Raw genomic sequence first — 22,063 nt, 5'->3', positions numbered from 1 at the left:
CCCCCTCCGCCTCATAGGCAGCGCGGATCATCCCAGCCTCCATGCTTGTAAGAGCAATGCTGAGCGGGAGGAAATGGGGTGTTCCCAGGGGGTGGGGACCTCAGAAGGGATGGTACAATGCTTCCTATGTGTCCTCCAGCCTCCGCCCCCACCCCTGAAGCACTGTGGCTGGACAGCCAAAATTGGCCATCTAGCTGCAAATGCGGGGGGAGCGTGGAGGCAAAGACCCCCTCTGTGCTCTGCCCACCCTGCATTGGATAGGTGGTCGGCTCAGAGTTCAGAGGTGGCCACCTATCTGCATAGGATTGCTCCCTCCGTATTTGGTGGCTAAAAACAGTGAAAAGAAGCCATGGTTCTCTTTTCTCAGATTGTTTATTATCTGCTTTTACACATCTTCTCCATGTGCATATATACAGCATTTACAACGGAACTCCTGCAGTGGCATTAATATGAAGTCTAATTAGTTCAAATACATCTGATGGAAGGGCTCCAAGTTCAGCAAAGGCACTTTTGACATTATTCAGACTCATTTTCATTCCTTTCTCTTCTTTTTAGCTTTGGGTTTTGACAACCCCAGGAGTCCATTTTCTTCTTCAGAATGTTTTTTATTTTTCTTAGATTTGCCATGGTCACTATGGTAGCCACTGGAGTCACTGGCATGCATCCCCAAGTCGGCTCTGTCTCGCCCACTCCCTCTCTCCAGCATATCATAAATTCCGTAATCAATGTCATTGTTCTGCGTCTCTCCATCTTCGATCACAGTCGTCGCTACGTCAATTTCCATCTCCTCTGTGCCATTTTGTACATCGCAGTGCTTTTCATGTTTTTTCTTGCGTTTTTCCTGTGCGGTGTCTTTGCCAGTGCTACATTGCAAAAATAATGCAGAGAATGAGCTTTCCAAGGATATCATATTGAAACAGTATCACAAGAACAACAACAATTAGATTTCAAAATTAAAGCTACTTAGGGCACAATCCAATGGGGATAGTAGGCCACCTCCGAACTTGGAGGCAACCAACTATCCAATGCAGGGTGGGCAGAGCGCGGAAGGGATTTTCGCCGCCGCACTCCAGCCACCCTGCCTTTGTGGCTAGATGGCCAATTTTGGCTGTCTAACAGGAGCGGCTTGAAGCAGGGGGGGCAGCCAGATGGCGCCTAGGAAGCATTATAACGGTGTTTCTGCCGCCCTCTCCCCGCCCCCAAGAATGCCCCCTTTTCCCCCACCCCACGCTGCTCTTCCGAGCACAGAGCCGGGGGCGAACTGCGCCACCTACAAGGTGCCACCTAGAACCCTACAATTCTATGGCCATCTAGCCGCTGTCTAGCGGCCATAGGATTGTGCCCTTAGGGTGCAATCCTATTCATATTTAGACAAAAAAGTCATACAACACTTGGGGCATGCTGGGAGCTGAACTTTTTTCTGTCTAAACATGCATAGGATTGTGCCTTTATTCTGTGTTCATTCAACCATATTCCTATTCTATATTACCTATTCATTTTCCTATTTCTGCCACATGTCCAGTTGACAAAGATCAAATGTTTTTCTATAAGCAAACTTTGGTTGCTTTACTACCACCACCTTAAGTGTTACCCTTATTTGCCAGACTGGCACTGAAATGCCTTTCATATCTGAAGGTGACAGAAACTTGGCTAACAATATGGAGATATTTGGGGCACAAGCCATTTGTCCCACTATTAAATTGCTCTCTGGGGTAACACTCCCCCTCATTTTCAAGTATCTTTCAAATTCTCATAGCTCCTACAAACCTGTTCTCCAACCTGGTTCATCTGCAGCGTATGTCAGAGACATCAAAGCTCTTGTTGCATTCTATGCAACAAAAGTGATTTTGCTGTTTATCCTGCATACTTAAAATAAACTCATTCTATTGAAGTACTTTGTGAAAGCCACATGTTACTACTGTACCTGTTTCTACACAATTTTCCTCGGATGCAAAACACTCCAGAGGCATCTGAATCAAAATGCATTACTTTAAATACCAGTCTATGACCTATTTGAAAGTCAAGGTTCTTCCATTCGTCAGCTGTTATGTGTTCAGGTTTTGCAATAGAAGCATTGAAACATCCATGTACTAGACAGCCTATGTAGCTAGGGGCCACTTTATTGATTATACCCTGGAAAAACACAAGACATGTTAGGAATATGCCATAGCACGTTTGGTGAAATCATACCATGGTTTCTTACATATACAACTGTAGCTCACAGTTCGTGGGACTAATCCATCCCGCAGATACTCCCCATTTGGCACAGCAATGGCAAAGCAGCCCTGACACAACCCCCTGGCTAGAGCTCCAACCACTGCTTTGTGTTGGGGCAACGATAATGTAATGGGGCATGGCTATGCCCTGTCACTTTCTCTGGCCCATGGAGAGCTGGGGAGGATTTAGGCCAACTCAGTTCCCCTCCCCTGCCTTAGTACATTCAGTATGATTTAAGATGAAGTTTAGAAAAAGTTATCACTAAACAGGGACCAGCCCCACAGATACTTACAGACTTTAGGTGGGGGGAGTGGTTGTTTTTTTAGAGTGCAATGCCCACGACAGAATCTAGGCCCATCTTTAGCAGCACAGCATTAACCTGATAATGGTTGTCTTTGCAGCTGCATAAAAGGGGTATGGAACTAGGGTGTATGCTTGCATGTTAAACACACATATGTAAGTCATCAGCTGAAATTATTTGTAGGAACCACCTGGCCCAGGATCCTTTAACATTTCAGTTTTCAAAACCCTGGTCTGCATCTGTTTAGATTATCAACATTGCAGATATCCTAAATACTGTTTTCACAGCAGATGAACCAGTCATATCTTTTGGAATTCTGACTACAGTATTCAAGGTTTGCTCTGTGACAGGTTGTGAAGCCATATGACAATGCGATTTTTGTAAAATGCTTCAAGTGCAGTTGTGATTTCTTGTTTACACAGAATGATTACCTAGAGTTTTTGGTTGAGCTCCACAACTAGCATGCTAGGAATAATCAAAGAGGACCACCCTCACAAAAAAAAAGTACTGACAACAACAGTATTTGTGGTAAGGCATTAATTTTAATATCAACTTCAGCACACCAGGAGAGAGCAGAGGACAGGAAGGCCTGGCGTGCTATGGTCCATGGGGTCACAAACAGTTGGACACGACTTAACGACTGAACAAGAACAACAAATTCATTTTAATGGATTTAAGAATGCCTAATATTACATACAGTCAGGCTGTAAGAAGGTAAATGCCTATAACAAAGAAGCCTTAGATATTACACGCTACTGTAATACAAGTCTATTCAAGCACACTGCGGTTAGATTTACCATAGGGTACTTTCATCACCTACCAGAAAGGCTCCATTTTAACCACTGGAAGAACTGGTCAAATATTTATTTACATACCACAAGTTTTTTCCCTGGTTTAGGCTGAAATACGACAAAATTTGCTTCAATGTCCAGATGGATAGCTCCAATGTCATCAATGATATCTCCCAGTTCATTTGTTATTTTAATGTCATCATAAGCCACAGGAACACCTTGAAAGCTGCAAAATAGAATAAACCACTTGCCACTGATCAACATAAAGACACCATCAACAGGTCCACTGATGTACAAGCTGGGTTTAGAAAAGGCAGAGGAACTAGAGACCAAATTGCCAATATCCGCTGGATAATGGAGGAAGCCAGGGAGTTTCAGAAAAACATCGATTTCTGTTTTATTGACTATTCTAAAGCCTTTGACTGTGTGCATCATCACAAATTGTGGCAAGTTCTTGGTGGGATGGGGATACCAAGTCATCTTGTCTGCCTCCTGAGGAATCTGTATAACAACCAAGCAGCAACGGTAAGAACAGACCACAGAACAACGGACTGGTTTAAGATTGGGAAAGGAGTACAGCAGGGTTGTATACTCTCACCCTACCTATTCAACCTGTATGCAGAACACATCATGCGACGTGCTGGGCTTGATGAATCCAAGGCTGGAGTTAAAATCGCTGGAAGAAACATTAACAATCTCAGATATGCAGATGATACCACTTTGATGGCTGAAAGCGAGGAGGAGCTGAGGAACCTCATGACTAAGGTGAAAGAAGAAAGTACAAAAGCTGGGTTGCAGTTAAACCTCAAAAAAACCAAGATTATGGCAACCAGCTTGATTGAGAACTGGCAAATAGATGGAGAAAACATGGAGGCAGTGACAGACTTTGTCTTTCTAGGCGCAAAGATTACTGCAGACGCTGACTGCAGCCAGGAAATCAGAAGACGTTTACTTCTTAGGAGGAGGGCAATGACAAATCTCGATAAAATAGTGAAGAGCAGAGACATCACACTGACAACAAAGGTCCGCATAGTTAAAGCAATGGTATTCCCCATAGTAACCTATGGCTGCGAGAGCTGGACCGTAAGGAAGGCTGAGCAAAGGAAGATAGATGCTTTTGAACTGTGGTGCTGGAGGAAAATTCTGAGAGTGCCTTGGACTGCAAGAAGATCAAACCAGTCCATACTTCAGGAAATAAAGCCAGACTGCTCACTTGAGGGGATGATATTAAAGGCAAAACTGAAGTACTTTGGCCACATCATGAGAAGACAGGATACCCTGGAGAAGATGCTGATGCTAGGGAAAGTGGAAGGCAAAAGGAAGAGGGGCCGACCAAGGGCAAGATGGATGGATGATATTCTGGAAGTGATGGACTCGACCTTGGGGGAGCTGGGGATGGCGACGGCCGACAGGAAGCGCTGGCATGGGCTGGTCCATGAAGTCACAAAGAGTCGGAAGCGACTGACCAAATAAACAACAAACTTAGAGGTCCACATTACTGGGAGGCTTGCAAAGAGTGCTGGACTACATGGATCTTTGATCCAATTTAGTAGTTTTACAAAACTACTCAAAATCACTTAAGTTACGCTAAGGTCCTAAGAACTCATTGTAACAGTGCCATTCCCACTTTGCATATAACATCCAAGAAAGTCAGAGGTAATGAGAGAAAATTTGCAGTTGCCCACTTTTTCCAGGTAGAGTGGGTCCCACTGAGAGTATGCACCTGTTGGTTCCACCAAAATCCTGAAGCCACCACTGGTTACGACTTAAATGTACAAACCGAGAGTATATATAATACACAGTGGTGGATCACGGCAATTCTAGTACAAAGTAAGTAGAACACAGTACACTGATGTCAGTGCATAAACCAACCCCTGCTTAAGTCTATCAAAGTATATTGCCTGAAAGGGTGGCAGAAAGAGAGAAGACTGCTTTGTTGCAGTCAGTAGCTGCAACCAAGCCAGCTAGCTTTGTGTATGGATCAAGGCTTTGGATATTTATTCAAACTGAAACTCTTACATAATTTCTGAGTCAGTTTTACAACTCAGAGACACTCTATCACGCATACATAAACCGACTGTGTGCTTATAAGGAAGTTCTTTGGATTGCTCTAAGTGAAAATACACCAGATCTCAATCCATTACCATTCACTATTTTGGAATCATTACCACTCCTTGGCTCTATACTCTTAGCAACTGATAGACATAGGCATAGCTCCACAGTTAGTCAGATAGTCCTCCTACAGATAACAATTCCTTTGAGACAAGATCTGTTGCTGATTGGCTACTTTGTGCTATACCACATAGGCATAAATTAGCAGGCTTTTTATTTTAGGGAGTATGCCGTAGCTACAGGCATTTATGTTAGCTTCACAGCAAAATTAGAAAGTTTCCATTGCACCCACAAGGAGTACAAGAAGGGAAACATCCAACTGATCAACACCTGATCAAGACTAGCAAGTAAGTAAGACAATTTCATGCCTTAAAAAAACAAAATGAGATGAGGGAAAGGATAAAATTATAACTTATTTAAGGTTGCGGCTCAATATATGAAGAAAGGCAAGTAAAAAAGCTCCCTCACAGAGCATTATTTTGTGGGGAGCAGGGAAAGGGTGGAAGAGAGAGAGATCAAGCTATGTTCAAATTCCTTCCTATTCTGTATACAACAGGGATTGGGCATCACGATCACATTAGGCCTATGTTCATCAATTGTAGGTTCCTGGTCAATTTCTGAGCTCAATTCAGAAAGCTAGTCTTAATCTTTGAAGCCCTTCATGGTTTAGTTTGCCAGAGAATCACCAGCTGTCCTTATCCTAAGACCTTCAATAGATGATCCTGCCATCAAAAGTAAGTTGGGTCGCTACCAGGTAAAGGGCCTCCTTTGTGGTGGTGCTCTGATTTTAGAACACCCCTCCCATAGAGACTCACTGGGTACCTACAAATTCTGCGCCAAGCAGAGACTTTTTTTAAAAATTTCCCCATATTTTTAAGTTATTTTCTCTCTGCTCGTAACTGCTGTATCCTGCTCTTTTTAGAACTATACTGCTTCAAGTATGTTTGTACGTTTCAAATGTTTTTAACAGGTCAGTTTTATTGAGTGGGTGGGTAGCTGCTCTGGGAACTTGCTTGAAAGGCAGGGTAGAAATTCCTATACTTAAATATAATTATTAAATATAATTATTAAATATAATTATTAAATATAATGGGTGTGTGCGAGAGTGAGAGCGCGCGCGCACTACTCGGAGTTCTATCAGCTTCCATCAGGGTTTCATCAGGCTCCTTCCTGCAAGTCTTCAGGAAAGCTCTGACCCCCCCCCCCCCGGGTTTTCACTGGTCTGAAACCTTCATAGCATCCCCGGGCTGCTGATTTCATTGATAATTCTTAATTTTTATGGCGTTTCTTTTGGTAATCCCGATTTTTACGGACTTTTACTTCACATGTAGTCATATTTATCTGTATGGTTTTTATCTTGCATGCCACCTTGAGAGGGTTCCACCCTTAAAGGAGGCCTAAAATTAATTTTAAACTAATAAAAACAAATTATACTTGGCAGATAAACACCTTTTGCGGGAGAGGTACAGCCAAAGCCACTCCATCAATAATGGGGAGACCCTATGTGCACGTGCACATGAATGCCCATTTTTTCCGACTTTTGCATCGACCAGGAGAACTATCTGGAGGGTTTTCCTCACAAGGACCCGCGGAATGAATATCATACCGCCACTTGAAGGGCAGAAAATAAGAACAGGAGGCAATGATAAGGTAATGAGCTTGCACAGGAAACCACTCAAGGCAAAGGAATATAATTTCAGCTGCAAGGCCCTCTCCTCCTCGCAGTCTAATCTGGACGAGCCGCTCCCCCGGCGTTTTCCAGAGGGCGGAAAAGGAGGGGAGCTGCTCCCCTTCCCCTCGCACGGGAGGACATTGTAGGGCGCCAGGGACGTTTCGCGCGGTCCCGCTTGTTCTGCCCGCGCACGACGTACCCGTCCGAATAGCGGCGCAGCTCCGCGTCCAGCTGCGCGCAGATCCCCGTCCGCTTGCGATGCAGGGAGCGCGGCGGCAGCGCGATGTGCCTCCTGTGCGGCGTCACCACCAGGCAGGAGTAGCGGCTCCCCGCCAGCCCTCGCGCAGCCTCGAAGGAAGGCAGCTCGGCGTCGGTGGGAGCGGGCGTCGAGGCCATCGCCGTTGCGGCCGCCGCTCCCGCCATAGCGCTCCAACGCCAACCGACCCGACCGGTTGTTCGCCCGCCCGTCAAGCACGAGGCGCCCACTCGCCCTCTCTCTCCCCGGCTCGTCGCCCACCGATGACGTTTCCATGACGAGCGGCGAATCGCGCAGCTGGAGAAAGCCAAGAGGAAACGCTTCTTCCTTCCCTTCCGGCGGTGGTTCGGCAGCCATCTTATGTGTGGCTTGCCACCCTTCGCTCCGCCCAGCGAGGTAAATGACATTTCCTCATCCGGGTCCTTACGAGGACGGAGAGGGTTCCCCCCCCCCTCCGAGGCAAGAGGCGGCCGAGCATTCGCCCTTCCGCACTCAGCACCAGCAGCCCTGGAAACTCCGCCCAGATATGCTTGATTAGCCTGTCCTCGCGCTCCGGCTGTATCTATTTAATCGGGCGTGGTGTTAACCTACAGCTAGTTAAGAGTCGGCTGTGGGTTTTGGTACCACGGGCGCTGTTTGCATAGTTGCTTTCTGCATTTTCTGTGGATAAAAGATCGTGCTTTGATGGTGGCTATTTTTCCTTAAGGTGTTAAATAATAGCTGTATTCTTTCCATTTTAAAGTATTTGGTTTAAGAAGTGCAAAGTAACAATTATGTAATAACAAAAGCATCAACACATGCAGGCTGTTTTATTTTTTGCTTACCTTTACTGTGGGATGCCCAATTTCTAGCACATCTAATTCGTTTTCTTCCCACCTTACAATTATTATAACTTGAGTAATAATTAAATATCTAAAGCGCCTTGACATGTTCAGACAAAATGCACCATGTTGGGGGGACTGATTTGTTCTGATTTTCCTGTATTATTAACATAGCACAGAAAATTGTTTTTTCTGAGATAAGTGATCTCAAATAGGAAACATCTGTTTTAATAGGCTTCATGTGTATAGTATGTATGAATAGTTTGTAGCTCGAGGCTTGGCAGAATGAAATCTGGCTACAATTTTAGTGATATGGCTTGTTTACAAAATGGTGCATTCAAAAAATCATTATGAAAAGAAGCTGCAAAATGGCCAAAAGCAGTAAGGCAGTGGCTACTTAAGTTTTGTAAATGGCATAGATGGCTCATCAGGATGTTTGTCTCTGATGCTATATGACCCACGCTACCTGCTTTTAAGAAAAACGATGGGAATACATCAAAATTAGACTGTAAGGAGAAGATGGCATTGCAGCTGAAATTATATTCCTTTGCCTTGAATGGTTTCCTATGAAAGTTCATTACCATATCACTGCCTCCTATTCTTATTTTCTGTCCTTCAAGTGACCGTATGATATTCATTCCACGGCTCCTTGTGAGGAAAACCCTCCAGATAGTTCTCCTGGTTGATACAAAAGTTGGAAAAAATGGGCATTAATGTGCACACCTAGGTCTCCCCATCATTGATGGAGTGTCTTAGTCCAGATATATACCACTTACAGCTGCCTTCCCCAGCTTGATGCTATGCTGACTGGGGGATGCTGTGAGTTGTAGTCCAACACATCTGTGGGAGACCAGGTTGGGGAAGGCTGACTCATGGGCTCACGTTGCAACTAAAGAATACATTAATTGTCTCCAGCTCTCCATAATACCAGAGACAATGTTTTCTGGTTGCTGGCCCTGATAAATCATTGTCTCTACATTTTGGCTTCTTGTGATGCTTTGAAATTTTATTAGCAGGAGTTGCTATAATGATCTGTCCTCAGCTCTTTCCCCGGGGCCTGTAAAAATTAAATATCTTGAGGGTCCCCTCAATAGTGGGCTTGGGTGATGATCCTGAATGTGAGAACAGGGATGTTACAAGCATGTTCTGAGAACAGGGATGTTACAAGCATGTTCATCTGTGAAAGGCTAGAGGGGATGTAGTTTTAGAAAATTTCTGAAAATGCTAACAAAAGAGACTGCTGTGGGAGCAGTGAGATTGTGTAGGGGTATTGCTTCTCAGGTTTTGGTTTCCTTTGGACGGGAGAGCACTGGAGATCTATGGTATTTTAAAGCTAATGTTTGGTTTATTATAAATATCTAAGTAGAACCAAAGTGGAGGCAAGTAGCATTTGCTCTGCAGGACTGGCCCAAGACGTTTTGCTGCCTGAGACACAGTAGAAAATCATGTTGCATAGCATTCAAGTTTGGCCAAGCATCTCTCCCTGGCAGTACAAATAGAATAATAATTCAGATAACTAACCACTTGTGGCTCTGTTATGAACCCAAAATCAGGTGCCTGAGGGGACCACCTCAATCTAATGGTAGGCTCACATCAGATCTCCAGAGAGAAAGAACAGATGTCCATGTCATGGCCATTTCCTGGGTAGCTTAACTCAAGAGCAGACCGAGGGTGTGGAAGCGAGCAAGCACGCTACCTCCCACCTGCTCGCAACTTTGTTTCGTGACATTCGAACCCGAAATATCTGGGTTGTTTAGGAATTAAATAACTCAGAGTTAACGTAACAAACAGTGGGTTAACTCTGGGTTGTTTAGGTCCTGGGTTGTTTGGGGGTTTGCACATCAGGAAGCAACCCAGGAATGGGGGTTTCATGGTTTGTTCATTTAAAGTGGAAGTGGACGAGCAGTGGAGAGGCAGCTCATTCACTATCACCTAGGGATGCTGGAGAAATTTGCAGTGGACTCCAGTGAGGCCAAATTCCCAAGAATCCAGCCTGCAGAGTCTGTAGTGGACTCCCTGCCTCACCTGTGTGTCCTCCGGATTTCACGCAGGACGGTTCTCCAGCTTTATACAAGGCAAAATAGGCTAATGGCAGCTGCCATTAACCTATCATGGGAAAATTACAGCTGTAATTGGTGGTTTTTTACACCATTTGTAAGGCACTTACTTCTACCTATGTTGTGGCTGTAAATGGCCACCATTTAGGTAGAAGTAAGTGCTTTATGGCTGCAAATGGCATAAATATGCCAATTATGGCTGTAATTTTATAATTTTTACAATTATAATTTTATAAAGCCGGAGGCTGCCCTGTGAAATCCGGCGGATGTACCAGGGAAATCCATGGCGCCTCAAGCAACCCAGATTTCCCTGCGGTGGATCCCTCTGGACTGGATGTTAGGGGGTTCGCCCATCCCTACTCCCACCCACTCACAAACAACCCATGGTTTGGTTAACAATTGCTTGTTTCATCATGTGAACCGGGTCAAAGAGAGGATGGTGTCCTGCCTGCACCCAACGATGCTCCAAATCTTACCTCTCAACCCTCTCTGCTTCTGTCTCTGTTCCAGAATTGCCTAAACAAACACTCACACAAATATGGACAACACATGCATGAGTGCGTGCACACACACACACACATGTGCATGCACACACACACCTTACATCAGACCAGTGGAGGCAGGTGGCTCTGATTTCGGTGAGGCAGTGAATCCACTCTGGATTTCAGTCAGAACCAGCCAGAACTCTAAAGGAGCTATCCAAGCTGTGGAACCCTATCCTCAAAATAGGTTCACCACCTTGGATATCTCCTGAAATTGGAGCCACCAGCCTCTACTGCATCAGACCCTCTTAGCAGCAGGGGGCAGGTGGAAAGGCAGTGTCCGCTCTCAAGCTCTTCCTTTCAAACAATCAGAGATCTCTGGCTATTTCCTAATCATTCACCCCCATCCTGGACCATTCCCCAATAATCTGTCTAACACAAGGAATGGTAGCCAAAGCAAAATATTAGGCCTAAACATAGCTTACACACATAGTGTGTGTATGTTACATAGCTTAAACATAGAACACACACATACACACCCCTACGTCCTAGGGCTAAAGTTACAGGACTCACAGGACCAAGAGAGAATGACAGTAAATGCAAAGAATTTAAGGGCGCAATATTTACAAACTCTGTAAATTAGAATAGCACTTTAACAAATCAATCTTATGCCAGTCTGCTGAGACGTAAGCTCCATTAAGTTCGTGGAACTTACTCCCAGATCAGTACATATAGAATTGCAGCTTAGATAAACGTAAACTTTGTCATCACACAGACTCAATGAGGTATAATGTTATTTACTTATTCATTTATTTGTTTATATTTCTTCCTAGAACAAATCTTTTATAGAAAGATAACTATATTCAGATTGATGCTCCAGCTCCAATTCAGATCAGTTTATTTGTGTCTAAAATGTAGTAATTTAGAATTAGAATAGCAGAATCCAGATGTTCCTTTTCCATGTTGTTCAGTAATATTCTTTGAATCATTGCCTACTAATAAGAAGGATTATAAACATGATCCTCCCACATTTTGAAGCTTTCATCCTTTTAGCATTTTGGCATAGCCCAAACCTGAGCACATTTGAGGCAACGCAAGACAATTCAATGTGTATAGACACGGATTATTTCCAGCCACATTTTTAGGAGGCTTTTGAAGGGTGTGTGTGTGTGTGTGTGTGTGTGTATTTAGCAAGATCTGTACATTTCAATATTTAGTCTTTTTTAAAGCAGAAAAATCTAAACTTTTCTAACCATTTCGAAATAGGGCAAATATCAGTTTAAATATGTAGTTGAAACAAAAAACTGCACGAATAAACAAATGTAGTCTAGGAAGGAGTCACCAGGTGGCACAATTGAGCCTTGAATATTCTGTGTGACTGACTGATGATGTGATGTCTGCTAAACTCTGAACCTGCTCCTGTTAATCTTTGCAGTGTTTGCTGTTGCAATCTAACTGTAAGGGAATGGCTGTTCCATATGAATTACATGACTCCTACAATTTATTTTTAGGCATAGGCCAGCACGCTCCGGGAGAGAGCACAGGACAGGAAGGCCTGGCGTGCTATGGTCCATGGGGTCACGAAGAGTCGGACACGACTGAACGACTGAACAACATGACAATAACATCACCATAAAACAGATAATGAAATAAAAGAAACAGGTTAGGTTAGACACATATTCTTCACAAAGCAGTTGTGTAATTTCCTTGCAGCCATAGTTAACTTTTTTCTTGCTTGCTCTTCCTAGTAGCATTTGGAATGGCATGAGCATTCATCAAGGAATGGCTCTGCCATTGAGCATTCCTCCCAGCAGAGGACCTTTAAATACCATGAAATGGATAATGTGCAAGCCATTTTCACCGACATTTAAGTCACTTTTTGAAACTGTTAAAATATTACTGTTAAATGTGCCCAAGGAAATTTTATGATCTACAGCAGCCTTCCCCAGCCTGGAGTCCTCCAGATGTATTGGACTACAGCTCCCAGCATCCTCAGTGGGGGAAATCCTCAGTGGGGGGATGCTGGGCATTGTAGTCCAACATTTGGAGATCCCAGGTTGGGGAATGTGATCTTTAGATTCAGAGTGCTCCAATGCCAGAACCTCCAATATATCCTAAGCCCTTCTGGGCTTATACCAGCAAGGTGGAAGTGAGGAAGAAGTGATGTTCTCCAGGGCTGGTGTAAACCCCTCCCCACCACCATGTTGGGGGGCTGGGGACTGGGAGGACTTTGCAATCTGCAGACCCAAACCCATACCTGATCTGCCAGCACCATATCTGTTTTATACCTCTCCCAACGTTGGAGCTCTGACATTGGAGAGGTAAGTGATGTGGAACTACCTGTGGGGGTTGGGAGGAAGGATCCAAGATCTTCCCTGAAAACATTTTCCCACATCATTGGTACCAACATGGCCAACAACCACTGACTCCACCCCAGCACTATCTACTATGCTGTCTAGATGGCGCGTGATATCTGCAACCTTCGCACTAGGCAGGCAATTCACTATGTGGTCTTCATGCCCATCACAAACCCAGCTGTCCATGTATCTAACGATCAAATCTCCCACTATCACAAGCCTCCCTCCTCCTGGAAGTACATCCTCAATGAGAGAGGATATTTGTTCGTCTACCAAAGAATGGGTCCCTTCCAAGAGATCATTTCCCTCTTCCTCATAATGGTGCTCCCCTTCCCCGAGATGTGCATTCTCCATCACAGCAGAGGAACTGTCACCCTGGGAGTGGGACACAGCTAGCAAGTCCTTGAAGGTCTCATCCACAAACCTCTCTGCCTCTCTTAGCTTCTCCAGGTCAGCAACCTTGGCTTCAAGGGAACAAACTTGTGCCCTGAGATCCAGGATCTCCTTACATCAAGCACACGCCCACAACTTCTGTCCAGTAGGCAGACAGTTGTACATGTGGCACTCAATACACTGGATAGCCCCCACCCCTCTGCTGGCTTTCTACCTTCATAACTGTTTTTTTTTATTATTATTATTTGGGTGTGTTTTCCCTGGAAAACTTAGTTGTTTACTACAAGAAGGTGGGGAGATTATTTACAGTTATTTATTTACAGTTACTTACTATGAATAAGGATGGGAGAGTTCACTATCCTGGCTTTCTTGCCCTATTGCTAAACTCGCATAGGTTCTTAACTCACTTGTTTGCTGATGCTTTGTCCCTGGGGCTGAGATGCTTCGTCAGGGGCTCCTCCTACTCAGATTGCTGGCTCCCTCACAAGCATGCCTCCTTCTATAGATAGGCCCAACTGCTGCTGCACTGACTCTGATTGGATGGCCTCCTTTGAAAAGCCGGGGAGGCTGTGTGTGAACTCTTGATCAGCACTGGCTTCCAGTGGCTGGGAATGTAGGTCAGTTGGCACCACAGAGAATGGTGATTCCTATTTAGGAAGGAGGACTATTAATAGGTAAATGGGAGACCTATTGAAGGGAGATCCTCTATTCAGTGGGTCATTGGAGAGGACAGCAGACAAAGGGTAGGTGATTTGGGAAGCCTGTGGCTTGCAAGGTCTGGATCCTTTTTCTCTGTGTTTTTTAAAACTTAATTGATATGCTGAAATGAACTGTTCTTCAAGGCCTAAAGCTGAGCCTAAACTGAGCCCAATCTGAAGCTAGCCTGTACTTTTTCCTGCTTTAAGCAGACTCTTATTCTCCCTTTGTAAGCTTGGGGTTAGTTTAAAATATTCAGCTGAGGTTCTTATCAACCACTCTGGGATCTTTGTTAATGCAAGGCCTGTAAGTTCTTGCTGGATCCCCGCTCCCCCTCACCCCCCCCCCCCGCTGAATACATGCTCACTACTGATAATCTTTTCAATGCTTGCAACATGCAAACTGGCCCTATGTCACTGAATGTCCAGGACCAAGTATTTAATCTAATCTACAGAGTGAACGTGCAGCTCATTTGTCCATTTCTCTCTTTCTTTTCCATCAGAATATTTCAATTAGCTATTTATTTCTTTTGGCAATGTCAGCTATTCATGAGTGTGCTTTGAGGCAAAAAGAGAATTAATGAAATACAGTGAATGACTTTATTCCATTGCATTTCTAGCATGACTCAGGAAGTGTGAGAAATCTCATGAGATTTCTATCTTGTTTAATGAAGCAAAGAAGTCTGGATAATCTTCAGACAAAGAAAAGTTTATTCCAAACCAAATACTGAAACATCATTCTGTCTCAGTTCTTCACATGACATACCTTCAAATGTGTTTGAGCCAGACTATAATTTCCCTCAACTCCAGGAAGCATAGCCACTGGTCGTTCTAGCTGGGGTTGATGGGAGTTGTAGTCTAACACATCTGGAAGGGAACAGTTTGGAGAAGATAAGACTAACCACTTAAATGTGCGTATTTGCAGTAAACTCAGCTCTTCAGTTAGTTTCAATGTAAGCAGCATATATGCATGTAAGCTAGCTTCAGTGCCTTGTAAATCACACCTTTCAACACTTGCAGGAATATCCATGATAGCTCTTTTGGAATTGGTTTGTGATTGCAAGCTAATATGCTGTGATGAAAGTGGCATTTTCTGGGCCAAGCAACATTGATTCCCCTTATTTTTCCTGCATTAAACAAAGTGCTGACTGACCGTCTTCACTTCTACTTGGTATTCACTTAGGGTGCAATCGTATTCAGATAGGCGGCCGCCTCCAAACTTGGAGGCAACCTCCTATCCAAAGCAGGGCAGGAGAACTGCAGAGGGGATTGTTCCCTCTGTGCTTCTCCTGCCCTGCAGTTTTGGCTAGACAGCCAGTTGCGGCTGTCTAGCCGCGGGAGGGCTGAGCAGGGGAGGAGGCTGCTGTATGGCACACTGGAAGTGTCATACAGGCATTTCCGCCCTCCCTGCCCCGGAACTCCCCTTTTCAGCCGCTTCGTGCTCCTCTTGTGAGTGTGGAGCATGGGGCTGTTCCGCGCTGCTCCCAAGGCAGCGCAGAAGTGGGGGGAGGTCAGTTCTTCACGAACCAACCTTGGAGCACGAGCTCCGAGATCGGTTTCTGGAAAACCAGATATCCTATGGCCATCTAGCTGCTGTCTAGTGGCCATAGGATTGCTCCCTCCAGGGTTTAGCTCTTAACTAGGCCCAAATTCATTATGTGCTTATGTTGCAAGGTTTCTCTGGGATGTTCTCAGTGAAACATTTGCAATGCCAGAGCATATATTTTGTGAACTCAGCCAGACTCCATTCATCCTCTATTTCTTCTTATTTTTTATTTGAGGGAAACTGAAGCCTCCTTGCTCCTGGAGGAACAAAAGTTCCTACTGAGAATTCACTTGTGGGTCCTTCAGTGTTTCATTAACCTCAGAGTTGTTTGGAAAGCCTGAGCTTCTGCTCTCTTCCTCTGCTTCCCACTCAGCTTAACATTTAACTTGGCAGCTCTCTGGGTTCTCAGTGTAACTGGTTTGACTGTTTACCATCCCATTCATCCACCCACATGCAAAAAATGAAGTAAAATCCCAAGAGGTCAAAAGTCAGCGTTGTATTTTTTAGAAGAAAAAAAATGAGAAACATGGAATATCTGAGAATTGTGGCAGAAATTTAATCTTAGTGCAAGCCCACGAATTTGTATGAATGCTAAAATAAATGACTTGAGGGGTGGCTTTTCTTTCTTTTTTTTGCCAAGCTAATCCTCAGTTGTTTAAGAGGATACTTGCTCCATGGTTGTTGTGACTATGATCTGTTTAAAATGTGGAATCAATCATAGGTGCATCCACATTGCAAATAAATCCTATTAATTACTAGATTCAAAATAACATGATCCAGAGAAAGTTAAGCACTTTTAAGTTCCATTGATTTCAATAGGTTGGGCAAAGGAAGAGCTTTGAATCTCTCCCAGTTGTGTCTGCCAGGTTTCCTTTGGCTTATACGTCATGATTCCATCTTGTAGTCCAACACATCTGGAGGGCACCAGGTTGGGGAAGGATGCAGTAGCATGACCAAGGAACAGTAAGAAAATCAGCATGGTTCTGAATAGCTCCCACTGGATCCTATGGGATAAAGTAAATGAACCTCAATCTTGGAGACAGCTGAGAAGGTAATAAGCCTGGTTCTCACTCCAAGACACTGGGATCACCAGGGGTCTTTGAAATATAGAGGCTCTTTCTCCATTGCAGGAAATGTTGCTATGGCCCTGCTAGATCCAAGGGACTACTGGATTCTGCAGATTCTAGAGCAGCCATGATAGCTTAAGATGGATGCCCACAATGGAAAAATTTGGCTCTGTGTAAACTGCTTGGAATTCTGCTGGAAGTGTGACCTTGGTGTTTGGCCTGATGATATGTACAAACAACACTTCATAACTACTAAGATGCCAAAGGAACAGCAAGAGGCATCACTGCAGATGTTGAAATACTTGGGCTGCTTTGGAAGAAGATGTGGATGTGGAATGTCCCTACACGGCAACAGAAAGGCAATGAAAGGAGCACTGGAAACCTCTTCGCTCGAAAGACCATGAGTCATGTAAGGTGAATAACATGTCCATGCACATGCTTCATTATCAAATAGATGTAAAATGTGAGATATGCATCTCTGATCAATAAAAAAAGGGATTTCTAGTCACTTTTAGTAAAGATCTACACACTTCATATATTTCCATTTCTCTCCATTGTTTTATTCTCCCATTCCCCCTTTTCTCTCTCCCTTTGTCGTTCTTTTTTTCTTTATTCCTTTCTATTATTCTGGCTCTGATTAATATGGAAGGATCTACAACTCGCTGCACTGGATTAGGAGATATGAATTTTGCCTATCATAGTAGAATAGTTAATAATAATCAAGTTAGGGGCTGGAGGGAGACATAGGCCTGGGATTGCTATTCAAATTGCTTTGATTGTTTTATTAATGATGTTCTAATACCATTCTTTTGTCATTTGTAAATCATTTCTATTGTTTTACTAATTGCTTTCTTATGCAGTTTTCTGACCATTCATCATCATCATAATCAATAATAATAAAATTTATACGTTTCTCTTCCATAGGAAGATTATGTTATTTTTTCAGGCATTGTATATAAATAAACTAATAGATTTGTTTCAGTTAAAATCTTGAGTTTGTGGTCTTTTACATTGGTCATGCTTTTTCTCTGAACTACTGGGTTGCAAAGGTGCCACCCTGAACTCAGATTAGACCACCAAATTAATATACATATTCCACTGGTCACAATAGTAGTAGTAAGTAACATTTGTATAGTACTTCTAAGTGTTCAAAGCTCTTCACATGCATTATCTAGTTGTAATCCTTATAACAACCCTGTGCAGTAATTATTCCCCATAATAATTGCAGAGGAGGAAGAGGGCTGTGGCTGAGAAAGTAGCTTGCCTAAGGCTACCTAATTTGGTAAGAGTGCCATTTTTTGGTAGAAAGACGGGGTAATAAATAAATAAGAAAGAAGGAAGGAAGGAAGGAAAGAAAGAAAGAAAGATTTAAACCAGGAGTTTTCTGATTCATAGCTCAGTCTCCAAGCTACATGAGCCCCTGACAGTCATTTCACTAGTTTTGCGGTAACATATATCTTAACATTCTTTCATCTTTTGGGGGGGAAATACATCTATCTATTTTTTTATTGCATTATCTGGTGTGTGTGTGTGTGTGTGTGTGTGTGTGTGAAAAGATCCAAATGTTTTGAAATAATACCCTATTTCCTGGAATGTGCTGCCAAAACACACAGTTGAACCACTTGAACATTTGGCATATGAAACCTACAAAAGTGGATTTCCCTCAGGGCTGCAGTTACTCAGAATATGCTGAGATTAATAGTGGAGTAATGGAGTGTGGGTTTCTGAGGTCATTATTAACCAATAAATTAGAGGATTAATAGTTAGCAGATTTAAGGACTGCTTGAAACAAACTGAGGTGAAGTCTTGCTAGGAGCATTCCATTTCTCTCCCCCCTCTCCGGTTCACCCCCACTTTCTCTCTCATCAAAGAGATTCAGCTACCTGAATCATTTGGTAACGTAAGTTATTTTGTCATTGTTTTTGAAAATAAATTCAGGCATATTAATATATACATTGAATATTTCTTGCTAGGGGCATTCCATTACATTTTTCCTCTCAGTTCTTCTCTCTCATCAAAGAAATTCAGCTACCTGAAGTACCTTGTAATATAAGTTGTTTTGTAATTGTTTTTAAAAAGAAATTCAGGCACAATAATATATATACATTGAATATTTCAGCATTATTTTGCTAAAATAGCTTTGAATTTACTTCAGAATCTTTCTGCATATTTGTCAGTGGTGGGCCCAGACAGTTTGCTCCCTGAGGAGAGGACAAGACAGTTTTCCTTCCCCTCCCCCATTCCATGGACAGAAGCCGACTGGACTTGCAGTTGACTCTAACTTCGGTACTGGCACTGGGACAGAGTCATCCACTGCACTTGAGGGCAGCAGGTTGGCTTAAGGAGCGCAAGGCAGGTCATGTGGGATGCTTCCAACACTTCACTGCAACTCCCTTCCCAATATTAGATCCGGCCCCAATATGTGCATTCCAGGTTCCATTGACTTCCAGTGTGAGAGTTAGCATGTGTTTAATAGTGCAATCCTATGCATGTTTACCCCTTCCGCCCTGTAAAATGTCCCAGTGAGATCAGTGGGACTTACTCCCAGGTAAATGTGTATACGATTGCGGCCTAAATCTATTCCACTGAAATCATTAGGATGTAAAATACTTGACTTTGGATACCTCCAATGTTGTGGATTTTCTGTGCCCTAAATCAATTGAAATCTAATTTAAGGCACAATCCTATGGGGATAGGTGGCCGCCTCCGAACTCAGAAACGACCACCTATCCAATGCAAGGCAGGAGAACCACGGAGGGGATTGTTTCCTCCGTGCTTCTCCTGTCCTTCATTTGCAGCTAGCCAGCCAATTTTGGCTGTCTAGCCATGTGAAGGCAGAGCGGGGAAGGAGGCTGCCAGATGACACATAGGATGTGTCGTATTGGCATTTCCGCCTTCCCTGCCCCTGAACGCCCCCCTCGGAATGTCCCGTTTTGGCCGCTCCATGCTCCTCTTTGGAGCGTGGAGTGCAGGGGAGTGTGGGGCTTCTGCAAGGCAGCATGGAAGGGGAGTAGGTCTCCAAGAACTGACCTCGGAGCGTGGGCTCTGAGGTCGGTTCCCGGAAAACCAGATACCGTATGGCCGTCTAGCCACTGACTCGCAGCCATAGGATTGCTCCCTTAACATATTTATTTGATTTACCTTTTAGTTTTCTTTAATAAATGTATGCCACAAACCAGGTAGTCCCTTGATGAATCTCACCTCTTCCATAAAATCACTAAGGTAGCCCTTGGTAAGCTGTTCTATCCCAGCCTCAGTCTCCTCCTGCCACCCCATCTGCGACATGGCAGATAATAATACTGATTTACTTTACAGTGTTGCTGTAAGGATTACAATGAGATAAACATCAAGCGCTTTGAGCAGTTAAAAGCACTATACATATGTTAATTACTACGATGAAGATGATACTAATTTTACATGCTGTATAAATACCTGAAATGTTTTCCCAAAAATACTTGAACTGATTTATTTATTTGATTAGGGGGGAAAGTTCAATAAAATGCACTAAGGGCACAATCCTATTCATGTTTAAACAAAAAAAGCCCTACAATTCCTAGCATGCTGGGAGTTATAGGACTTTTGTTCTGTCTAAAGGTGCACAGGATTGCACCCATACAGAATAATTCTCTATGGCATTCAGAAGAATCCATGGCATAGAAACCATAGAAGCAAAACCTCTCCTGTGTTTGTGCTGGCCAGGGAAGGGGGGACTTTTCCTTCCCACCCCTTACATTTTTTGCTACCAGTTTGTATTTTTAAAATTTTCCTTCCCATTCCTGGGTGTGTCCAGGCCAGAAGGGGACTTTGGATCTAGCCCATCTTGCCCTTACCACCACTGGCAGAGCAGCGGTAGCAGGTCAGGCACAGCGGCAGAGCTTTCTGGCGCTGTCCAGGGAGGCCGGACATCCCTCCGCACTCACCCTCCTAGGACCATAGGGTTTTTTATTATTTATTTATTTATTTATTTATTACATTTATATCCTGCCTTTTTTCCTCTCTAAGGAACCCAAGTCGGCGTACATAATCCTCCTTTTCTCCATTTTATCCTCACAACAACAACCCTGTGAGGTAGGTTGGGCTGAGAGGCAGTGACTGGCCCAAAGTCACCCAGTAAGCTTCCAAGGCCGAGTGGGGACTAGAACCCGGATCTCCCGACTCCCAGTCCAACACTCTAGCCATTACACCACACTGGGTTTCAGCCTTAGTGTGCTTTAAGTGATGTATTCAAACAAAGTGTAAACTTTTCATCTAAATTATTCTCACTGGAATACTTGTAAATATTTCAAGGCACAACAGTTCAATAGCATACACTGCCCTTTCATTTTTTTTAGATTTTAGGCAGGGTGGGGGAATAAAGACACTGAAAACTGTTAGAGTATAACCCTATCAGACAGATACTCATAAGACAGAGTGCTTCGATATTGGAGCCCTGGGCCCATCCTAAGCCCTGCCAGCAAGAGCCTGGTGGGGCAGGAGGAATGGCAGAGGCTTCTTTATCCCCTCCTTCCTCCAACATAACTATTTTCACAAGACGGGCCTCCGAGCCAGTCTACCTCACTCACCTTGCTGGGGAGGGGGCTGGAGCTGAGAGGCCTTTGGCTCTGGTAGATTCATGGCCTCACCCCTCCCCACCCACGGGCCTGCACCCAACACACCTATTTCCACCCCTCTCGAGATTTCAACACCAACCTTGGTAGGGGGAACCACCATGGAGCTTTCAGTGGTGGGTGGGAGAGGCTTCGGGGGGTGGGAGTGAGAAATCCCCACTTGGATTTTGCCCCCTGGGGTCGTAGCTCTGTCTGTTGTCTCAGAGGGGGAAATCCTTAGCATCCTATGGCCTCTCAAACACTGGGGTTTTTTACATGACATCACAGCCCACTTTGGGTTATTTAATCCACGGTGAGGCTGCAACATCTGCAGCTATCGTTTTAAACATGCAACCTCCACTCTGGAGTTGTCGTGTCGTTCAAACCCAGCGACTGTGGGTTATCCGAGTGTTAAACAACCCTTGCATAACCCATGGTCTGTTTTATTTCTTTATTTATTTATTTATTTATTTATTTATTTATTAAATTTATTAATCGCCCATCTGACTGGTCACCCAGCCACTCTGGGCGATGTACAACCCACCATAAACAATTTAAAACAATAAAATTTTACCATAAATTTTTTTTAAAAAAAATACCCTAACCCACCCCAAATGCCTGCCTGAACAACCACGTTTTTAATGCACGACGGAAGCTCATTAAAGAGGGGGCATGACGGAGTTCCCTAGGGAGGGAGTTCCACAGAGTGG

General features: G+C 43.9%; 1 protein-coding gene and 1 long non-coding RNA gene across 3 annotated transcripts; one reads left to right on the top strand and one right to left on the bottom strand.

Annotated features, from left to right (window-relative positions):
* Positions 1 to 355: 355 nt before the first annotated feature.
* POLR1F (RNA polymerase I subunit F) lies at positions 356 to 7,601 on the bottom strand. Of its 2 annotated transcripts, XM_084858603.1 has the most exons (4): positions 7,293 to 7,601; positions 3,394 to 3,535; positions 1,925 to 2,133; positions 356 to 863 (listed from the first exon to the last, which is right to left on the bottom strand). In XM_084858603.1, the coding sequence occupies exons 1-4, from the start codon at positions 7,514 to 7,516 to the stop codon at positions 533 to 535; spliced, it is 906 nt and encodes a 301-aa protein (XP_084714729.1). In that variant the 5' UTR covers positions 7,517 to 7,601; the 3' UTR covers positions 356 to 532. The 2 variants fall into 2 exon arrangements, with proteins under 2 accessions (XP_084714729.1, XP_084714731.1); XM_084858605.1 differs by lacking the exon at positions 7,293 to 7,601 and having other exon boundaries at positions 363 to 863; positions 3,394 to 3,897.
* Positions 7,295 to 17,751, top strand: LOC146344928 (uncharacterized). The gene is made up of 3 exons (XR_014792358.1): positions 7,295 to 7,745; positions 12,221 to 12,371; positions 16,831 to 17,751. It is a non-coding gene; the product is annotated as an uncharacterized LOC146344928 (long non-coding RNA).
* The last annotated feature ends 4,312 nt before the right edge of the window (positions 17,752 to 22,063 follow it).

The sequence above is a fragment of the Heloderma suspectum genome, chromosome 5 (genome assembly GCF_057233095.1).
Source record: "Heloderma suspectum isolate Gila_16-S chromosome 5, 16-S_ref, whole genome shotgun sequence".
NCBI classification, from domain to species: Eukaryota; Metazoa; Chordata; class Lepidosauria; order Squamata; family Helodermatidae; genus Heloderma; species Heloderma suspectum.
Note: the sequence above shows the minus strand (reverse complement) of the source record. Positions and strands in the feature narration are given on the sequence as shown.